Source organism: Notamacropus eugenii, chromosome X, assembly GCF_028372415.1.
Source record: "Notamacropus eugenii isolate mMacEug1 chromosome X, mMacEug1.pri_v2, whole genome shotgun sequence".
Lineage (NCBI taxonomy): Eukaryota > Metazoa > Chordata > Mammalia > Diprotodontia > Macropodidae > Notamacropus > Notamacropus eugenii.
The window spans coordinates 27,854,063-27,875,027 of NC_092879.1; the positions used below are offsets into that span (position 1 = coordinate 27,854,063).

General features: G+C 47.7%; 1 protein-coding gene across 1 annotated transcript in view; it reads left to right on the forward strand.

The window, feature by feature from the left end:
• The first annotated feature begins 482 nt into the window (after positions 1-482).
• AR (androgen receptor) overlaps positions 483-20,965 on the forward strand; it is a 221,200-nt gene continuing 200,717 nt past the window's right edge. Inside the window, 2 exon segments of the mRNA XM_072626320.1 lie at positions 483-2,005; positions 2,007-3,640. Coding sequence (XP_072482421.1) covers positions 1,940-2,005; positions 2,007-3,640 — 1,700 coding nt within the window. The 5' untranslated portion in view covers positions 483-1,939.

Consider the following 20,965-nt stretch of genomic DNA (forward strand, 5'->3'; position numbering starts at 1 on the left):
AGACTGCAGCACCCTCCCGGCACCACATCCCACCCCCCAACCTAGGAGGAAGGCTAGAGCTAAGAAGGTCAGAGGGCGAGCGGTCGCGGCTATCACTTGTTGCTCCCCTGTGTCTCAGTCTTTGTGCTCGGGAGAGGAGGGGAGACTAGAAGGAAGCGAGGGGAAGAGAGAAGAGGAGAGGGAGGCTGGCCTGGCGGGGGCTAGACCCAGCTAACAAACTGTTGCATTTGCTCCCAACCTCCCAGTTTCCCCTCTGAGCTCCTGCGGAGCCAGCTTGCCGGGTGACTAGAAGGAGAAGGAGAAAGAGGAAGAGGAAGAGGAGAAGGAGGAGGAATAGAAGGAAAAGAAGAAGAAGAAGAAGAAGAAGAAGAAGAAGAAGAAGAAGAAGAAGAAGAAGAAGAAGAAGAAGAAGAAGAAGAAGGAGGAGGAGGAGGAGGAGGAGGAGGAGGAGGAAGAGGAGGAGGAGGAGAAGAAGAAGAAGAAAGAGGAGAGGGAGGAGAAGGAGGGAGAAGAGGAGGAGGGAGAAGAGGAGGAGGGAGAAGAGGAGGAGGAAGAAACGGCAGCAGCTAGCAGAAAAGCAAACCTGGCGTGAGGCAGGCAGGCAGGCAGGCGGGCTCACCAGGCAGGAGCACCGGGGGCCACGGCCCGTGGAGTCTTCCACCCCCTCCCCCCTCCCCGCACTCCCGCCCGCCCCGTCCCCTCCCCTCCACCCAGCTCCGGTCTCGGCCAACGCCTCTTGCAGTGCAGCGGCGGCGGCAGGGGCGGCGGTGACGCCCGGGAGCTGCCCTTTCGTCTTCGGTGAAGTTTGAGCAAAGCGTCGGAGACCTCGGAGGAAGCGAGCAAAGTGCCGGGGAGGGAGGACCGACTGCAGGCTCGGTGCTCCCACTCACCAGCCGCCACCGCCTCCTAATCGCGGTGAGCGCCCGGTCGGTCACCTCTGCCGGCGGCCGCCCCCAGCCCGAGTTTGCAGAGAGGTAACTCCCTTTGGCTGCGAGAGAGGAGCGAGGGAAGGAAGGAAAGAAGGGAGGCAAGAAAGAAGGAAGGAAGGAAAGAAGGAAAGAAGGGAGGCAGAGCGAGTTAGCGCCGGGCAGGCGAGCTGCACGCAGGCAGCGCAGCCCGAGCCGAGTCGGAGCGGGAGCCGGGCTCCCGGACACCGCGAGCCTAACTGGGGGACCCGACCCGGGACTTGGCTAGCCAGCCAGCCAGCCCGCCGGCCGGCGCAGGGCGGGCCCCCTCCAGCTCATCCCCTCCCCCCGCCTTCCCCCGCGTCCTACCCCTCCTCCCCGCTCCTCGCCAGCGTCCCCCGGCCTCGCCTCGCCTGGCCTGGCCTCGCCTCCTCCCCGCCTCGCCTCCTCCCTCTGCCCCTTCACCCCGGGAGCTCGGGGCCAGAGATCAAAAGATGAGCCAGCAGCCGCAGCTCGCCCCAGTAGTGTAGAGAGCCAGCACCGGCTGGCACCTGCTTCCGTGGGCTCAGACTTTGCCAGGAGCCTGGGGGCCTTGGGGCTGTTGGGGGGTGCCTGTGTGTGCAGAGGGGGAGTGTTTTTGTTTTGCTTCTGCAACAACTGAGCATCTCTTGCACACAACCGAGTGCCCAGGGACTGTCAACTGAGGAGGGCAGACTCGGGAGTCCCCCGCGTGCGCCCGGGAGAAGAACCTCACAGACACACACATCTACACACATACACACACACACACACGCACGCACGCACACATACACACGCACACACACTCACACAGCCAGAGCTATTTCTGGCCGCTGAGCGGGCTCGTGCATGGTGGCCTCTGCAAGTTTCCTCCCCTGGAGGTTCCCGCAGGTGGGCAGTAGCCGCAACTGCCGCAGAGGCGCCCACTGAAGAACTCTGCGAACCGAGCCAGCCTCAGAGCAGCCGGACTGGGCCGGGGAAGGGACCGCTGAAGGAGTCCCAGAGCAGCGGAGACCATGGAAGTGCAGCTGGGCTTGGGGAGGGTCTATCCCCGGCCGCCGGCCAAAACCTTTCGGGGAGCGTTTCCAGAACCTGTTCCAGAGCGTGCGCGAAGTGATCCAGAACCCGGGCGCCCGGCACCCCGGTGCAGTCGCGGGCGCAGCACCCCCCGGCGCTCGTCTGCAGCAGCACCACCACCACCAGCAGCACCACCAGCACCACCAACAACAGCAGGCACCCCACCAGCCTCAGCATCAGCAAAGCAGCCCACGGCAGCCGCAGCCACCGGGACAGCATCAGGCGCCCGACGATGGCTCTCCCTGTACCCCGAGCCGAGGCCCGGCCGGCTACCTGGCTCTGGAGGAGGACTCTCCATCGCAACCTTCCCAGTCTTCGGCCGAGGGCTGCCCGGAGAACGGTTGCGTCCCGGAGCCTGGACCGACCGCGTCCGCCGGCAAGGGGCTGCAGCAGCAGGCAGTCGTGGTGGTGGCGGCGGCAGCGCCAGACGACGATGACTCAGCTGCCCCGTCCACTCTGTCCCTGCTGGGCCCCAGCTTTCCGGGCTTGAGCAGCTGCTCTGCCGACCTGAAGGACATCCTGGCGGAGGCCGGTACCATGCAGCTCCTGCAGCAGCAGCAGCAGGAGGCAGCGGTGGCGGCTGATGGAGGCAGCGGCATCCGGGCGCGGGAAGGAGTCGGGGGCTCCGCCTCCTCCAAAGACAACTACCTGGGGGTTACATCGACCATCTCGGACAGCGCCAAAGAGCTGTGCAAAGCCGTGTCCGCGTCCATGGGCTTAGGCGTGGAGGCTCTCGAACACCTGAGTGCCAGCGACCAACTGCGCGGAGACTGCATGTACGCCCAGCTGTTGGGGGGCCCGTCGGCGTCGCGCCCTGCGCCTCCCTGTGCCCCACTGACCGACTGCAAGGGCTCTCTGCTGGACGACTGCTCGGCTAAGGGCGCCGAAGAAGCCGCGGAGTACGCGGCTTTCAAGGGCACCTACGCCAAGGCACTGGACGGTGAGAGCCTGGGCTGCTGCGGGGGCAGCGGCGGCGGCGGCGGCGGTGGGGAGGTTGCGGGCGCCGGAGCGCTTGAGATGCAGTCCGCTCTGACCCTGTACAAAGCCGGCCCCCTCGACGAAGTGACCACCTACCAGAACCGTGATTACTTCAACTTTCAGCTGTCCCTGACCGGGCCGCCGCCCCCACCGCCGCCTCCACACCACCAGCACGCCCGCGTCAAGCTGGAGAACCCGCTGGACTATGGCAGCACCTGGGCCGCGGCCGCGGCTCAGTGCCGCTACGGGGACATGGCCAACCTGGGCCACAGTGGAGCCGCCGCCGCGGGCCCGGGTTCGGGCTCTCCGTCCGCTGCCGCAGCCGCTGCAGCAGCCGCTGCCGCCGCCGCAGCTGCAGCTGCCTCGTCTTCTTCCTCGTCTTCTTCCTCTTCCTCCTCCTGGCATAATCTCTTCGCCTCGGAGGAGAGTCAGATGTATGGGCAGTGCGGTGGCGCCTCCGCAGCCGGTGAGCCAGCCCCCGTAGCCCCCTACGGCTACCGGGCAGCTCAGGGGCTGGCGGGCCAAGAGGCCGACTTCCCTCCTGCGGAGGTGTGGTACCCCAGCGGCGTGGTGAGCAGGGTGCCCTATCCGGGCCCGGGCTGTGTCAAGAGCGAGCTGGGTCCTTGGATGGAGGGCTACTCGGGGGCTTACGGAGACATGCGGTAAGTGAAACTTGAGGGGCTCGCTCCCTTCCTTCCTTCCTTCCTTCCTTCCTTCCTTCCTTCCTTCCTTCCTTCCTTCCTTCCTTCCTTCCTTCCTTCCTTCCTTCCTTCCTTCCTTCATTCATTCTTTCCATCCTTTCCATCACCACCACCACCACCATCCCGCCCAGCCAGCAGGCCTCCTCCGGACTCTGTAGCAAACCCTCGGCTGTGCCTGTCTTCACCACCACACCCATGCCTCCCGCTCCCTCACTCACCCACATTCCAGCTGGCACATACAGTTTCCTCTCCCGGGGAAGAGGCTGTTGGTTGCAGGGTTTGCCTGGCACCCCAATCCTGTAGCTCCTTTCAAGCTCGAAGCTCTGATCTATCCATGTTACTGGGCAACTACGATTGTCCTCTCTACTCTGTGTTTGTGTGGGGTGGGGACAGAAGGGCACCAGTGCACACCCCTCACTTTCCGACCACCCAAAGCAGCCCCCTTCCCCAATTCAGAATCTCCTCAGGCTCCCACGGAGTGTCTGGCCCTTGTCCTTTCTTGCTTCAGGGGAAGCCTGGCTGGCTCCTCCGGATCCCCAAAGAAGCATGCTGAGACCTTGCCTGTGGTCTCGGGGGCCTGCAGAAATCCAGATTGGCAACTATGCCCTTTAGCGTCTCTCTCTCGTCCCTTCTTTCCTTAGCCCACAGCCTCCTCCTTGCCTGAAAAAGGTAAACAAAAGTGCTGGACTGGTAAGGGAAAAGTGTTATCTTCTCGCTCCCCCTTCGGGTTTCCCCCTGCAGCCTGCCAACGAAGCCTGGAGCCCATCCCATCGTAGCCCAAGCTGGCGGGGCTGGCCCCTCACCGAACTTGTCGAGTGGGAGTTGGAAGGGTTCGGCAGATGGTCAATGCCCAAATGTTCCCTCCTGCCTGGTGTACACCAGGTTTAAGGATGTGTGGGCCTCCCCAATAGAAAGAAGGGGTGAGGGAATTTTCCTAGGGCGTTTTGGGGTTTGGATTTGTTTTAAGAAAAGGCAGATTTGGGACTCAAAACAGGGGAAACTTTCGACACCCCCTCCCCAGATCAGTTAGAAGAAGTGGGTGACCCGCGGTGCCTGTCTGTGGAACGTATTTGTCTCCTCTGTCTATGCTTCGGATCTCTTCGAAAATCCCTGTTGGTCCTGGGTTTCCTTCATCCTGACAAAGAGAGAAATGGTCCTTTAGGATGACAATTGTTACTGTCTTCTTGATGGTGTCAGTGACTGATTCAGAGAAGGCTTTGTAATCTCTCCTCAATCACCTGTGAAGCCAGGCATCTCCTCTCCTCCCAAATGTTGCAGCTGCCACCCTCCCTCCACCCGAAGGTCGGAGAATTCCCTTCATTTCTTCATTACTTGAAGCTAGTAAGTGAAAAAGCCCCCCTGGGGGGTAAGGCAAGGGGACAGATTTAGGGGTGAGGGGAGCCCAAGTGTCTTAATGAGATTCCGTAGGGCATCCAACATTTGCCTCTAGGCTCCGATCACGGGAGAGTTGCCTTATTCCATGGTCTCTGTCTTCCCACCCCTTATTTCCTGCTGTATGGGGCATCAACCACATGGCTTTAGGAAATTACCTCGAAACCCCCAGTTTGTAAGGCCATGTCTGAAAAGACAAATGTGCACAAAGACAGAAAGAAGGAAATATGATGTGGGGAGCCTGGGGACCCCTGACGGAGTGGTTACTTGTAAGTTCTTGGTCCTTAGTGGGTCTTTGGGTCTCTAAAGCCTAATGTTGTTCTCGAGGCTTTCCTTATGGGTAGATCTCCCTTGGGCCTGAGTCTGACAATTTCAGCTTGGCCCTTTGCATTCTTGCTTTTTTGCTTTTGCTGGTGACTCTATTTGGAGGGCATTAAGGAAAAAAAGAATACAGTTGTTTCCCTAAAATGATTGCATTTCAGGGTGGGAAGCTACAGAGTGTTGACTAGGAAACAGTTTTCACTAGGCCTGACTTTGGACTGATACATTTCAAGACAATTCATTTATTTTGTAGCAAGAGACCTCACCAGTTAATTACAGGGAGCCTTGGATCATTTTTTTTGCCTTAAGGGTATAATTTCTTTCCCTTTAGAATTTCCCCCCCCCCCCCCCCCCCCAAGTCTTAATAAGAACAAATTTACTAGGTAAGGTTAGAATCTTTCTAGGATCATTTGTATCTGTTTTTAGCTCCAGGAAAACAAAATAAATCCAAACAAAATCTAAGATAAGTGGCTATTCTTGTAGCAACGATCCTAAAACTAAACTCTCCAGAGTCTGGGGCTTACAATGGCTCATGCCCTAGACTGGTTAGCTTTTTCTTTGATTTACACGGTTAATGGCAGGAAAGCAGTCGTCTATCCAGGCATTTGTTCGGCGATCTGTAGCTTTGCTCAGAACAAAAGCTCTTCCCACTAGGCATTGGGAAAGGACTGGGTTTGCCTATCCACCCTGTGCCCATCTTAGTCCTAATGGAGACAGGCTCTAGGTTAGAAAAAGTGTTACCTTGAACACTTTCCAGTGCCCAAGTTTAGTCAATATTCCCAGCCGTGAAGTGGAGACTGGAGGAGGATTTGGAGAAAGTTGCAGGAGGATTCTCACCATCCCCAAGATCTACTTTGTAGATCAGTGTTGAAGGGGGCAAGATCCCAGTCACTTTCGATAGACCTGACCATTTCCTAGAAATAGACTAAAATTTTCATCTCTAAATATACCCTGATCTCTCTCTTTCTCCTCTCTCTTCTTCTCTGCCTCTCTCTTTCCTTCTCTTTCTTCTCTCCTCTCCTCTTCTCCCCACCCAGAAGGGTTCAAATTGGCAGAAGACAAAGAGAGCTTCATCTCTTCTTTGGGACCTTTGGTGGCACTGAGGAAAATTGGGATGGGAGGTATTTGGGCTAAAAGTGGCAAGGTATCTCTCCCCCCCCCCCCCCCATGTTTGTTCTAGATCCATAGCTAGAGCTTAAAGCCCTGCAGTGATATGGGGTGGGAGGGGCAGGATTTTGGTAACTCAAGCAGTTTGGTCTAACTCTTTAGACCCATGAAGAGTGCCTCTCAAGATACTTTTTAAAACTGTCTCTGCAAAATAATGGAGGGAGGCTCAAGGTGACTGTACTCCAGCGAGCTCAGCATGTGGTTTTAATAGAAAGATAAAAAGCCCCAACAACACAAAACCAAAATGAAGGGCAGGGAGATTTGGCAGAGGGGCACTCTCTAGCTGACTTTGTTGATTTCCCTATGGTTCACCCAGGAGGACAACTCAGTCCAGGCAAGTAAAATCAGTAAGGGTAGGATGGGGTGATTTGACAGGTAGGGCTTTGGGTGGCGTCTTTGGAAATGTCTGTTTGGGATGGGGGCGGGGTCGGCTAGATGCCTTCGTGACTTAGCTTGATGTAAAAGATCGATTTTAACTCTTCTTGAAAATAAGCTATCATTGAAAGTTTAATTTTGCAAACTAGCTCAGCTGGGGACCTGGAAGGGTGAGAAGCAAGAAGAGCATTCTTCCCCCATATATATTAGTTATTCATAGAGAACCCCTTGACTGCCCCTCCCCTCTTCAGTCGACTACTAGGCTTTTTTTTTAACAGACAAGACTTTCCGAGTTTTTGTGGAAGCAAGACTCGATGAGCTCCTCCAGGCAAGGGGTTTGAATCCTCAGGAGCTGGGCAGTTCAACCTTGGCAGGTGAGCTGTCCTCCATTTTAACCTGTTGAAATGGTTCAGATCCGTCCAGGTCTCAGCACACAGGTGTTCTTTCCCTGTGATTCAAGGGGCAGTTTGGCATCCTCAAAGGATTGACTTCCAGCCTGGCTTCTCACTGTGGTCCTATGGTGCAGTCTAGGAGAAACTTGAAGCTTGTTTGTAGAGAAATATTCAACAACAACAAAAAAAAAATGTGCAAGATGGGATAGGGAGCTGCTACTTCCACCCTGTGGAAAATATACCTCCTACTGCTTCCCCATATGCATTACCCTTGGAATACAGGTTTTATTTTCCTGGCTAAATGCTTTTTTAACATAGATGCGACCTTTTGTTTGGAGGTGGTGGTCTGTGACTTTATCAATCTAAGGATCTCCTGGTGAGGAAACTCCTTTGCCTGAGACAGGTTACTAATTGGCTGAATCTTAGTTCCCAGTGAGGATGAGGGCCTAGGACCACCCCTCCCCAGCCAAATAGTATATGTGAGAGGCAGGTCTTCCTAGCCACCTGTCTACTGCTGATCATACATAATTGATATAAAAATCTATTTTCAAACCTTCGAAATAAATTGGCTGTTTCTGGATATCTTTCTGTGTGTTCTAGTTGATTATGATGGAGCTGGGATTTTGAGATCGGGTCACAATCATGTTCAATAGTCCTTCTGGGGACTGTAGCCTGTCAAATGACTGGGTTGGACTAGAGGATCCCCAATCTCCCACCAGTGTCAACATTATAAACTCTAAAGTCCTTCCTTTCAGCTCTCATACTCTGATTCTTTGCTGATCCATCTCAAGACCATCAGTTTCTGTTCCTAACTGATCCTAACCAAACAGAAAAAAGCTGACTGGGTGTGGCAGAGTCCACAGTTTTTTCTACAGGCCAGAAATCACAAGAGAAAACAATCATTTTCTCTTTTTTTCTTTCGTTCTTTCTTTCATTCTTTTCTTTTAAGAATGGAAAGAAGGAAAGGAGAGGTGAGCATCCACCCCACTCCTTCCGCCTCCCTTCTGTTGGTAATTTGTTCAGGTAAGCCTCTGCTGCTTTTCCTTATGTTTGCTCTTCTTTTGTGCTTTCGGGAGTTGAAATACAGACACTGCTTTCCATTTTGAAGGCTATTTTTCTCATTACATCTATCTGTGTCGCAGTTCTAAGCATTTTTTCCCTCTGAATAGCTGTGTATCAGATCAACCCTGGCATCTCTTGACAGATTAGTTGACTAACCTTGGGTCCGAACAGCCTGATTGGACTTAGCTGTTTAATGTTGCACATCCCAGGCTAATGGGGCATCTCCTCCTGGCTCTTGATCCGGGACAGGTGTCTGCTGTTCCAAGTGTGGGAACCTGTGAGGGGAGCCAGGAATGAGAGCAAGCTGCCTTCGTCTCACCTCGTCTCAGCAGCCAGCCTCACCCCACCAGGCTTGGAGAAGCTTCCCACCTCAGGTTATTTGCAAGTGAATGACGGAACTAAATTGGGTCTGGCTATTAGAGCATTTTGTCCCAAGACCAATTCACCAATTAAAATCGTTCAGTTATTTCTATTGTGTGTGTATACATAAATATATATATATACATATATATACACACACATACATACATATACACACACATGCACACAATGCACATATACATATATATGTAGATAAATATTTCTGTTGTATAAGGGTAGCCAGTCCCTTTATTTTCCTACTATTTTACTAAATGACAATAATAATAAAAATAAAGCATTAATATGGTGCTTTAAGGTTTGCAAAACACTTTATAAATATTTCACTTTATCCTTGCAACCTTTAAGAGGTGGATACTATTATTTTATAGATTGAGGAAACTGAGGCAGGCAGGTTAAGTATATGCCCAGGGTCACATGGCTAAGCTTCTGAGGTCACACTTGAACTCAGATCTTCCAGATTTCAAGTCCTGTTCTCTATCCACTCAGCTGATAGGGAAACTGAATTGCCAAGACAGGAAAGGACTTGCTCACGTTGTAAGGAACAGCATCTGGATGTGAACCCACATTCCCTGAAAGAGCTGTATTTGGCACCAGAGGACCCAGATCTGTCACTTACCACTTGGGTGACCCTGGGAAATCACTTCCCCTCCCTAGGCCCATGTTTCCTCATCTGTAAAATAAGAGCCTCTGAGGTCCCTTCCAGCTGGAGAGCAGAGAGATGATTTCAGATCCATTGTTCTTAGTGCAAGCTAGCCTTCTCATTATAATGGGAATAATAGTCTTTAATGAGGAGAGGCTTTTGATTTATTGACAGTTTGTCCCATCCTCATCAGTGGCTAGGATCTAGAACTTTTTTTAGAAATATTCATCTTTAATTTTTCCTTTCCTTCCCTCCCCCCTTCCTTCTCCTTTGTTTCTTTTTCTTTTCTTTCCTCCTTTCCTTCCTCCATCTCTTTCTCCTTCTTTCTTCCTTCCCTCCTTTTCTTTTTTCCTTTCTTTTTTCTTCCCTCCTTTCTTCCTTCCTCCCTTCCTTCCTTCTTTCCTTTCTTTATTCCTTTCCTTCCTTCCTTCCTTCCTTCCTTCCTTCCTTCCTTCCTTCCTTCCTTCCTTCTTTCTTTCTTTCTTTCTTTCTTTCTGTCTTTCTTTTTCTTTCTTTCTTTCTTCTTCTCTCTCCTCCTTCCTCCCTTCTCTCCTTCCTACTTTATTTCCTTTTCCTGAGGTCTCTTTATTATAGGGAATCCCTAGCATGGCAATTCCCTCCACAATTCAAGGCAACAAGTGCTACAAGTCTTGTAGCCTTGGAGAGCTGCCCAGGGTCACGGAGAGGGGAAATATAATCTGCTGTGTGTCAGAGGCAGGAACTGAACCTATGGCTTCCATAGTTTGGTCCCTCTATCTCTACCTAACCCTACCTAGACATAGGATATGTATCTACAATATAACATTTCATATCTATTCATTCTTATCTGAATATAGGTTTTCTTGGAGTCCCTACTTAACTATCTCCTTGTGGCTTCTTAAAGGTTGTGCTAACAGATTATAAACTCAAAAAGGCCATCGAATTTGACCTCTAAAGTTGTTTGGGACCTCGGAGGCCCATTTTACAGAAGAGGAAACTGTGGCCCAGAAAGGGAAAGTAACTTATCCAAGGTCATGTACAGGGTTTTAGATCTTGAGATGTATAGGGAGATCTCGGAGGCTTTTTAGTCTACCCCCTCGCTTTATAGAGGAGGAAACTGAGGCCCAAGGAGGGAAAGCAATTTAATAAATGCTTATGGATCAATTAAAGTTTTAATTTTGTCCTTAGTGATAGACTAGATTCCTATTGTTTAAGGACCATTCAAAACAGGATTTGGGCTCTTATTAGAGATCTCTGAAATGTGAATAATATGAACTATCTTGAACTATAAAAGTTGAAGGAGAGGGCCTCAGTCTTCCCATATGTGAAATGGGACTTGGAAGCCTATGTCTCTTCTGCTTCTCTTCTTGGGGAAGAGGTAGACAAGATGATGAACTCATGGAGTCACATCAGACAAGAAACATTAGGATTGAGCACTGAAAGTGCCTATCAAACTATCAAACAAAGAGTGCTGAGGAAAGAAGAATGAGTCATCCTGTAGAAATGCTAATTTTTTCAGACAACTAGAATGGAGAGACCACAGCCACATGACATGAGCCCTGAATTTGGAGTCCAAGGACTGGGTTCTGCCACTTACTACCTGTGGGACCTTGAGCAAGTCCTTTCCCCTTTGTGAACCTCAGTTCCATCTCTATAAAATGAGAGTGCTGAACTAGCTGACCTTGCAGTTCCAGATCTAGTTCTCTCTTTCTGACTCCATACTCTGGTGGGTGAGGGAAAACTGGAGTCAAGGCCTGGAATGATCCTAAATGGGCCCTACAGCCTTGACCTCACCAACAGCACTAATTAGCCGCAAACCATAATATTTGATACCAAAGGTGACATGCAAACCTGATCCTTGATATGCTTTCATAACCCCTGAGGGCTGCATCTTGGAGAGATGGAAATAGAATCTGTGAATTCAGTAAGCATTCACTAAACTCCTTGGATGAGGGAAAAAACAGAGTTTTGATATGAAAAAGTGGATCTTTGCCTAGAACTTTATGGTCTCCCAGGGAAAAAAAACCACACGCTCACCTAAGCAACAGGCATGAACAAGGTGCAATATTATATCATATAAATATATGATATATAAAGATGATATACAAATAATATCAATAAATACATAGGAGATGTATCCTAACAGGAGAACCAAAACCTGTACTAAGGCCTAAGAGCAGACTTCCTAGAGGAGGAGACATTTAAGGTAGATTTTTAAAATTTTATTCATTTTCAGTGGTCTATAATCACTACCATACAACTTAGATTTTTTTCCCCTCCTTCACTCCTTCCTCCCCCCTCCCTCCCCGAGACAGCATATAATTTTATATAGGTTCTACACATACATTTCTAAAATGAATGGGAGAAATCATATAACAAACCAAAACGTAATACACACAAAAAATGGTCTGCTACATTCTGCAATTGAATTCCATAGTTCTTTCTCTGGATGTGGAAGGCATTTTGCCTTAAAAGACAATTTTTTTAAGACCTTGCATTGCAATGAAGTTCCAAGTCTACCAGAAAAAACTCTCTCACACTGTAGTCGTTGCTGTGTACAAAATTCTCCTGGTTCTGCTCCTTTCACTCAGCATCAGATCATATAAGTCTTTCCAGGCCTCTCTGAAGTCTTCCTGTTCATCATTTCTTATAGCACAATAGTATTCCATTACATTCATATACCATAATTTATTCAGCCATTCCCCAATTGACAGGCATCCCCTTGATTTCCAGTTTTTGGCCACCACAAAGAGGGCTGCTATAAATATTTTTGCACATATGAGACCCTTTCCCATTTTTATGATCTCTTGGGAATACAGTCCTAGAAGCAGTGTTGCTGGGTCAAAGGGTATGCATATTTTTGTAGCCCTTTGGGCATAGTTCCAAATTGCTCTCCAGAAGGGTTGGCTCAGCTTGCAGTTCCACTAACAATGAATTAGTGTTCCAACTCTCCCATGTCCTCTCCAACATTTATCATCTTCCTGTTTTGTCATGTTAGCCAATCTGATAGGTGTGATATGGTACCTCAGAGTTGTTTTGATTTGCATCTCTCTAATCAATGGTGATTTAGAGCATTTTATCTTATGACTATAGATATCTTTAATTTCTTCCTCTGAAAACTGCCTGTTCATATCCTTTGACCATTTATCAATTGGGGAATGAGGAGGTAGATTTTAAGGATAAATAGGGGTTCCCCAGTCAGAAACCTGTGAGGGCCTTACCTTCTTTAGTATATGAATGAGGTCAGAGGAGAAGCATCATAGTCACTTTGAATAGACAAGAGGAGGCAAATATCTTAGATCTGGAACAGAAGGGACCTCAGAAAGCCAAAGAAGGAAACTGAGGCTGGGAGGGAGAGGCAAGTGACTTGGCCAAGGTCACAGGTATGATCATAATTTTAGAACTGGAGAAGACCCTCAAGGCTGGCTAGTCCAGTCCACTCATTTAATTTCATTCATTAATTAACTAATCAATTCTTTCTGTTTTAAAGTATTCATTGTATTGATTAGAGTTCTCAAGTCTTTTAAAGTTGCTGGTTTTCCCAACATGACTGTCCCTGTAGAAATTGTTCTGGATCTGCTTGCTTCACTTGGAGACAGTTTATATGACCCAGGATTCTCTCTTTCATCTTTTCTTATGATGCACTATTATTCCATTACATTCATATAGCACAATTTGTTCCTCAATTGAACGAACATCTTCATTTTAGAGGAAATGGATGGTCAAAAGGTGAAATGATTTGCCCATGGTCATGTAGCTGCTAAGTGTATAAGGCAGAATTCAAACCCTGGTTTTCCTGACTCCAAATCCAGTGCCCAATTCACTACAACAATTACACTGACAGAATTGGAGCCATGGGATCATCCTGGCTGCTTAAAAAAAAAAAGTTATTTTAAAATGCATTTACTTATTTTACATGCATTTGTAATCTGCACCTCGCACTCTCTCTAAAAAAAAAAATCCTCACCTTAAACTCTGGTCGTCTGGACAAATAAATTCCCTCATTGGCCATGCCCCCAAATATCTGTATGGAATATCCCCTTTCTGGCAGGTGGAGGATTAGTAGGTTTCCTCTTGGCTCCTCTGGCCTGCCAGCCTTATCTCAGTCTGGATCAGAGTTCTAAGATCTTCCAAAGTTGATTTTTTCTATAATGGAGTCATTGTATCAACTGATCTCCTATCTTTGTTCACTTAGTTCTGCATCCATTCAGAGGTCTTTTCAGTTTTTCTTGAAAGAAAAATTTCTTCATTTTTTTATGGCACAACAATATTCTATTACATTCACACCAGTAGAAGGGTACCCCTTAGTTCTAAATTCTGCCTATGCTGAAAAGAGCTGCTAGAAAAAAATATATAGGCCCTTTTCCTGTTTCTTTGTTCTCCTTGGGTATGGGCATACAAGTCTGGGTATGGGTCAAAGGATGCCCAAGACTTCCAGTGACTCAGTGACTTTTTGTCCATAATTTCCAATAGTTTTCCAGAATGGCTGGCCCAATGGTGGGTCAAGCTCCCCCCAGGATACCTGTTTTCTTGTCCCTCTCCTAACGTTTGCCATTTTCCTCTCTTGTCATCTTTATAACATGAATGCTTATACTAATCACCAGTCAAACTAAGTGACCTAGAGTTTTCATTTCTACACATCAGAAATGAAAATCCTCCTAGCACAAAACCCTTAGAAAACCCATCTAGTACACTCTGTCTCCCTGCCCAAACCTGAAACCAGGTATGGTAATGGAATGAAATTGTGAGGAAAAACCCAGAACAAATCACATGGTTGATTTCTAGGTGTTTTTTGGGTTCCTTTTATTGAGCTATGAAGTACTTTAATTCTTCTTGCCACCCCAAATACTTAGCAAACCAGGCTTATCCAGAACTTCTCCTCCTGGGGTCTCAGTTTCTCTATCTGTTAAAAGAAAGAGTTGAACTAGATAACTGACCTCTGAGGTCTCATCTGACCCTAGATTTAGAATCCTAGGATACTGACTGTGCCACTTACTAACTGCATAACCTTATTGAAGTCCCTGACTCATTTCAAACCTCAGTTGTCTGAGGGGAGATGTTGGCCCAGAGCAGGAGTTCCTAACTTTATTTTCTTGGACCATGGACCCTCTGAATAGTCAGTCTGGGGAAGTTTGTGGCCCACTTCTTAAAAATCATGTTTTTAGATGCATAAAATAAAATACATAGGAAAGACTATAAATATATATATATGTGTATATATATATATATATATATATATATATATATATATATATATATATAGCAAATGAAACACATGGCAAAGGAAATAAATTTTATTGAAATACAGTGATCAAAATAATTTTTAAAAATAGTAAAACTAAAAATAGTTTTAAAAAAACCCAAGTTTACAGACCCTAGGGTGGAGGGAATCTCTTGGTTTATAGACTACATTTAGGGTTCTTCTAGCTCTAAAATTTTCCATTTTAAGTAGCTCTAAAGGTATGCAAGCAATCATATAAACACTGCCTTCAGAGTTAAAAATCTTGGATTAAAATTAGAGTTAAAAATGAGAATTCAGTTTAGAATGGAAAGTCCTCTGTCTGGTCAAGTCATTTACCTTTATCAAGCTTCAGTTTTCTCCTATATAAAATGTAGGGTTGGATTAGATGGCTTCAAGGGTCCCCTAGACTAGTTTTTTGTTTCTGAAACTATCCATTTCTTTTGGAAAATAATGTTACATTACATTTTATTTGTCCATTCCCCAATAGAAGGGAACCCACCCACCCCCCTGCTTAGTTTTTAAATTCTGCCTAGAATGAACAGAGCTGCTATAGCTGTTTTTATCCTCTTTCTGGATCTCTGTGGTCCTTGGTCTATGGGTCCTCTATCTAGCTCTAACATTGTATATTCAAGATTTGAAGATCCTTCCCCCCACCACATTTTATATTCAAGATTCTCTGCTTGTCCAGCTCTGATATCTTTTTATCAGCTTTATATCTGGAAGGAACTTTAGAGGCTGTCTAGTTTAAGCTGTTCATTTTACAGAGGAGAAAACTGAGGCCCACAAGAGAATAAATGGCTTACCCTCCAGATTGTAAGGGGCTGAGCTTGGGTTGGAACTCATAGTCCTCTGCCACACTGCACTGCACCATGGTTAAATGGCTGACTCTAGGGTCCCTTCCAGTTCTGACACTCTGTGATGGAGGTGCTACTTTTTTGTAGAAGGGACTTCTCCACCTGCTAGAAGAGACGATCATCTTCATTATTTAAATAAAGCAGTTTCAGTGATCTAACACTCAGACAAACTGAGAAGAGATAACTATCCCAAAAATATTTCTTTTGAAGCCTGTAGGTCTCTTGAAGGTACTGTTTCCAAATTTGTCATTTCAGACCCTCTTTCTGAAACACTATCCCAGGCACTGTTATTTGGAGGAAACTGAGGGAGCTGGGAGTTTTTAGTAATTATGTAAATGGCTGAATTTTGGGGGGAGGCTCCAAGACTTGGTTGGAATTATTTTTACTCTGCCTATCCCCCTTTCCCCACCAAGTTTATTTTAAAATGCTCAGTGTTAGCCAGTAGGTGTTTTGGTTGGTCCATTTAATAATCAAGTTTGATCAATCAGGGTCCCATTTTCCCTAGGTAGTTACTATTTTTTTAAAAAAAAAGCTCAAATCTGCAGCAATATTTCAGTCACCAGCTATCTAATAATAGTCCATAAAGACCCAACCATGTTTATATTTTTGAGAAGTTCTGTTGTTTGCTTTGGAAACTTGCTGGTCCTCTCAGAAGGCCCAGGCTGGCCCTGACCCCATCAGGTCTAAAGCAGAATTGACCTCAATGGACCCTTTCCTGAGGACTTCTCTCCTTTCTACTTCCTGCTTTTCAGAGATCTCGGCATCCCAGGCAGGAAGAGTTCAAGCCCTAGATGTCTAGGAAATAGCTCAGCCAGAGGTCCTTTGGTCACGGTGGGCCAGTCAGGGCTAGAGTTTCTCACTCACACCTTCCACAATGTAGCTATGGTCAGTGGACCAGTTCAGGCTCTCAAGTACCTCCTGTTTAGTCTTCTTGCTTTCTGACTCTTAATAGGATCATAGGAACTTAGATTTAGAGCTGAAAGGGACCTTTGAGGCTAGCTACCAAGTCCAGCCCCCCAGTTTTACAGATGAGGAATCTGAGGCAGAGACAGAGGTTAAGGGACTTGCCCAGGGTCACACAGCTCATAAGTTTTTCAGACTGGCTTTGAACTAAGGTCTCCCTGACTCCAGGTCTAGCAATTGATCTCCTAGCACTTTCCTTAGAACAACCTTTTAAGCTGAGTAGTATTGAAGTTGCCACCCTCATTTTACAGATGATAAAACAAAGGCACAGAAATGGAACTTGATTTGCCCAGGACCCATAGCTAGCAAGTGTTGTTGTACCAGGACATTCCACTAAGAATACCCAATTTCCATCGATGCCTACTGAAATTCTACCCATTGCCTGAGGCCCAGCTCACATGCTACCTACTCTGACAAAACACTTGGTCCATGCCACAGAAATGTCACTTAGTTGATCCTGTGCTTTAATTATTTGTGTACATGTTTTCTTTCTCACTGTACAGTAAACTTCTTGATGGTTGGGGCTGTTGGATTGATCTTCTTGCTGTTCCTGAGTTGTTTTCAATCGCATCTGACTCTCTGTGACTCCATTCAGGGGTTTTCTTGGCAGAGATACTGGAGTGGTTTGCCATTTCCTTCCTCAGATCATTTTACAGGTGAGAAATCTGAGGCAGACAGAGGTTAAGTGACTTGCCCAGGGTCACACAGCTAGTAAGTATTTGAGGCTGGATTTGAACTCAGGCCTTCCTGACTCCAGACCTGGAACTTCATTCACTGCATCACTTAGCTGCCTCAGCATTCATCTTTACCCCTTCTTCAACACTCAGTGTACCATCTGGTAAGTAGTGACTGCTTAGTAAGTAGTGACTGCTCACGGCGTGATTGCACATGTATAGCCTAAGTCAAATACTAGTCTGCCATCTCAGAAAAAGGAGGGAGAGAATATGGAACTCAAAATTTTTAAAAAGCGAATTTAAAAAATTGTTTCTACATGCAATTGGAAAAAGATAAAGATTTTCTTCTGGAGACAAAGAAGATCTCTTGGTAAATTGTAAATTGCACTGGTTTTGGAAAGAGATGGTCTGGGCTGGAGTCAGGCTTTTTACCAGCTGTGTGACCTTTGGTGAGTTGTTTTTTCAACCTCAGTTTCCTCCTCTGTGGAATGAGGGACTTGGATGATATGGCCTCCAAAGTCCCCACTGGCTCTAAATCTCAGATCTTAGGAGCCTAGTCCCTCCAGTTTTGACTTCTCTGTTTTAAGGTCCTTCCCACCTGAAGTGTTCTGTGGTCCCTTCTAGCTCGGACATTCTACACTCTCCATTCTGTGGTCTGTTCTAATTTTGAGACTCAGTGTTCTGAGCTTTACAATCCATTCTAGCCCAGATATCCTGAATTCTTTGTTCCAAGTCCCATCCCACCTCCGATAATGCCCCTTATAGCTGAGATGTTCTCTGTTCTATCTTCTGTGGTCTCTGAGAGCTCCAACTTGGACCATTCTGTAGCTTAAACATCGTCACCACCCTGTGTGCTCTTTGCATGCGCTTTGATCAGAAAAGAATAAACACAGATTGTTGTCAGCCCTGGTCCTTGTCTATTTCTTTTTCCTCAGGGTCCACTAGGGAAACCTGGGAGCATTCTTGGTGGGCCATGCCACCTAGTTCCAAATACCAGGCACCAAAGCACTACATTGCAACATCCATGTGAGGGAATTGGAGATAATGGCTCATATCACTGACTTTAGTCATGGACATTCTTATTTCCCTTAGGACGGGCATGAAGTCTCTGCCAGTTGTTGCTTGTTTCAAAGAATTATGGTCAAAGCAAACCTGACCAAGTCTCAAGGGAGTTGAAGAAGCTAGAGACCCTTTTTTCTGGCTCTTCTTGGAAGGGAGTGGGCTACTCACCTCCATAACCAAAAATTACTTCTCTGCATCACTTTGAAAGCTCCCAGGAATGTGGGCCTCCGCTCTCTCTCCCATCGTGTCCAGGACTGTCAACCTGTCAGTTCTCTCTCTTTGTCTCTCTGTCTCTTTCTCTCCCTTCCTCTCTCTCTTCCCCCATCTCTCTCTGTCTCTGTCTATGTCTCTGTCTCTTTCTCTCTCTCCTCCATCTCTCTCTGTCTCTCTGTCTGTCTGTCTCTGTCTCTGTCTCCCTCCCTCTCTTTTCCTCCATCTCTATCTATATCTCTGTGTGTGTGTCTCTCTCTCCCCATCTCTCTGTCTCTCTGTGCATCTGTCTGTCTCTCTCTCTCTGTCTTTCTCTGTCTGTCTTGTCTGTGTCTCTTTCTCTCCCTCCGTCTTTTCTCCCTCTCTCTCTGTCTCTGTCTCTTTCCCTCCCTCTCTCTTCCTCCATCTGTGTGTGTGTCTGTCTCCTTCTGTTTTTCTGTCTTTCTTTGTCTGTCTCCTTCTCTCTCTCCCTCTTTTTCTTCTCTCTCTTTTTTCTCTCTCTCTCCCATCTCTTTCTATCTCTGTCTCTCTCTCTCTCTCCCATCTCTATCTTTCTCTCTGTCTCTCTTTCTCTTTTTGTCAATTTTCCTCTCCCTCTCTCTCTTTGTCTCTCCTTCCCTCCACCCCACCCCCCTCACTTTTGCCAAACAGGGCAGAACCTCTCTCACCCAATTGCAGCTTTGCCCCATGGCCTGTGATTCACCCAGATGGCAAAGGAAGAAGGCCTGGCCTCTTCCTCTGCAGTGAGAGTGTGTGGTTGTGATGGCAGCTGAGTTTTCCCAGGAACCTCCCATTAACAGAAGCCCTTCTGATCAGGCTTTAAACACCCCAAATTGAGCCCTCCCCATACCCCTTTTCCTTTTCGAAAGCAAGCCACATTTCAGAGCAGCTCCTTGCCTGGGTATATTTAAAGACGTGCTGAGTCATTTCAGGAGGCAGCGGCTACACCCCAGTCTAGGGGGGAGTAAGTTGATAGGTGAAATCTCCCTGGCTTCCTCTGGAGGGAACAGACAAGGTGACCCATTTCCAACCCCTGTGCCTCCCCAGCGCATTCTCTACAAACTCAATTCTCCTCTTTCCTGGATTTCTTCCCAGGCCATAAAGGAGGGATCTGTCATTGGACTGCGGGGTATTCATACCAGCTGGATTCCAGGGGATTGGAATGACCCCTCTCTTTCCTTCTCTCTACCTCTCTTTTTCCCACTCTTCCTTTCTCCTCTCCTTCCCTCTCTCTTCCTCTCCCCTTGTCTCCCTTTGTTTTCTTCTGTCTCCTCTCCTTTTCCCTCTCCTTCCCCTCTCTCTTTCTCTCTCTTCCTCTTTCCCTTTCTCATTCCTCTCTCCCTCCCTCTTTCTCTTCCTCTCCTCTCTCTCTCTTTCTTCCTTTCCTTCTTCTTCTCACCCCCACTCCCTCCATCTTTCCCTTTCTCTCTCCCTCCTTCTTTCCCTTTCTCTCTTCCTCCCTCCCTCTTTCCTTTTCTCTCTCCTCTCTCCCTCCTTCTCTTCCTATCCTCTCTCTTTCCTCATTTCCATCTTCCTCTCCCTCTCACTCCCTTTCTCTCTCCTCTCCCTCTCAGACTAAGTACCAGAGAGCAGAAGCAAAGTGGCAGCTCACTGAACGGTGCCCCCTCCTCCCTTTTCCAGTGGTCCATGTGACTTAAATTGTTACCATGGTACATACCAATTGCTGTAAAGTGATACCTATTTCTTTCTCTTCAAGGTACTTCTGCCTTTATTAGTGGGAAGTGAGCAGTCAGTAAGACCTATTCGGGTGTGTGCAGATAGAAGTTTCCTCATAGCCTGAATGTCAGCACTGGAAGGGGACTTTAGACATGGGCTAATCCAAAGTCTCCTTTTATAGCAGAAGAAACTGAGGCCATCCCACACATTCCTCCTTGGGCTCCTGGCCACATCCCACCCAAGCTATTTTCAGTTGCCTTTGAAACCCCAGCAGGCCCTGGGCCGGCTGGGCCCTTTCCCTGCCGGCCTTGGCTCTGCCTTCAACTCTGGCCCAGGCTAAGCTAAGCTTTTCTCCCTGTGCCTTCATCTTCCCCTCTCTCCCCCATTCAGAGATAGTGCTTTTCTCCTATTTCCACCTCCTTCCCTCCACTCTTACGTTGCCCATAATTTTCTACATCTTCCCTAAAATTGGAGCCAAAGTGGAGCATCCTCCCCTCCCCCCAATTCCCCAGAGGAAGGGAGCATGGGATTTAAGACATCAAGAGATGAGGACAGTAAGTGAAGGGAGCCTGGAAAATAAGCACAATCCACAGATTTATCATCAGAGCTAGAAGGAGTTGGAGAACACAGAACCTGGGAGGTCAGAGGTGGGAGGACCCTTAGAACAGGGACTGTCAGAGCTGGGAGGGGCTTTAGAATAGGGACTGTCAGTGCTAGAAGGAGCTAGAGAACATAGAACCCTGGAGGTCAGAACTGGGAGGGATCTTAGATTAGGGCATGTCAGAGCTCAGAGGGACCTTAGAACAGAGAACATCAGAGCTGGGAGGAGCCTTAGAACCCAGAATGTCAGAACTGGGAGGACCCTTAGAACACAGAATGTCAGAGCTGGGAGGGC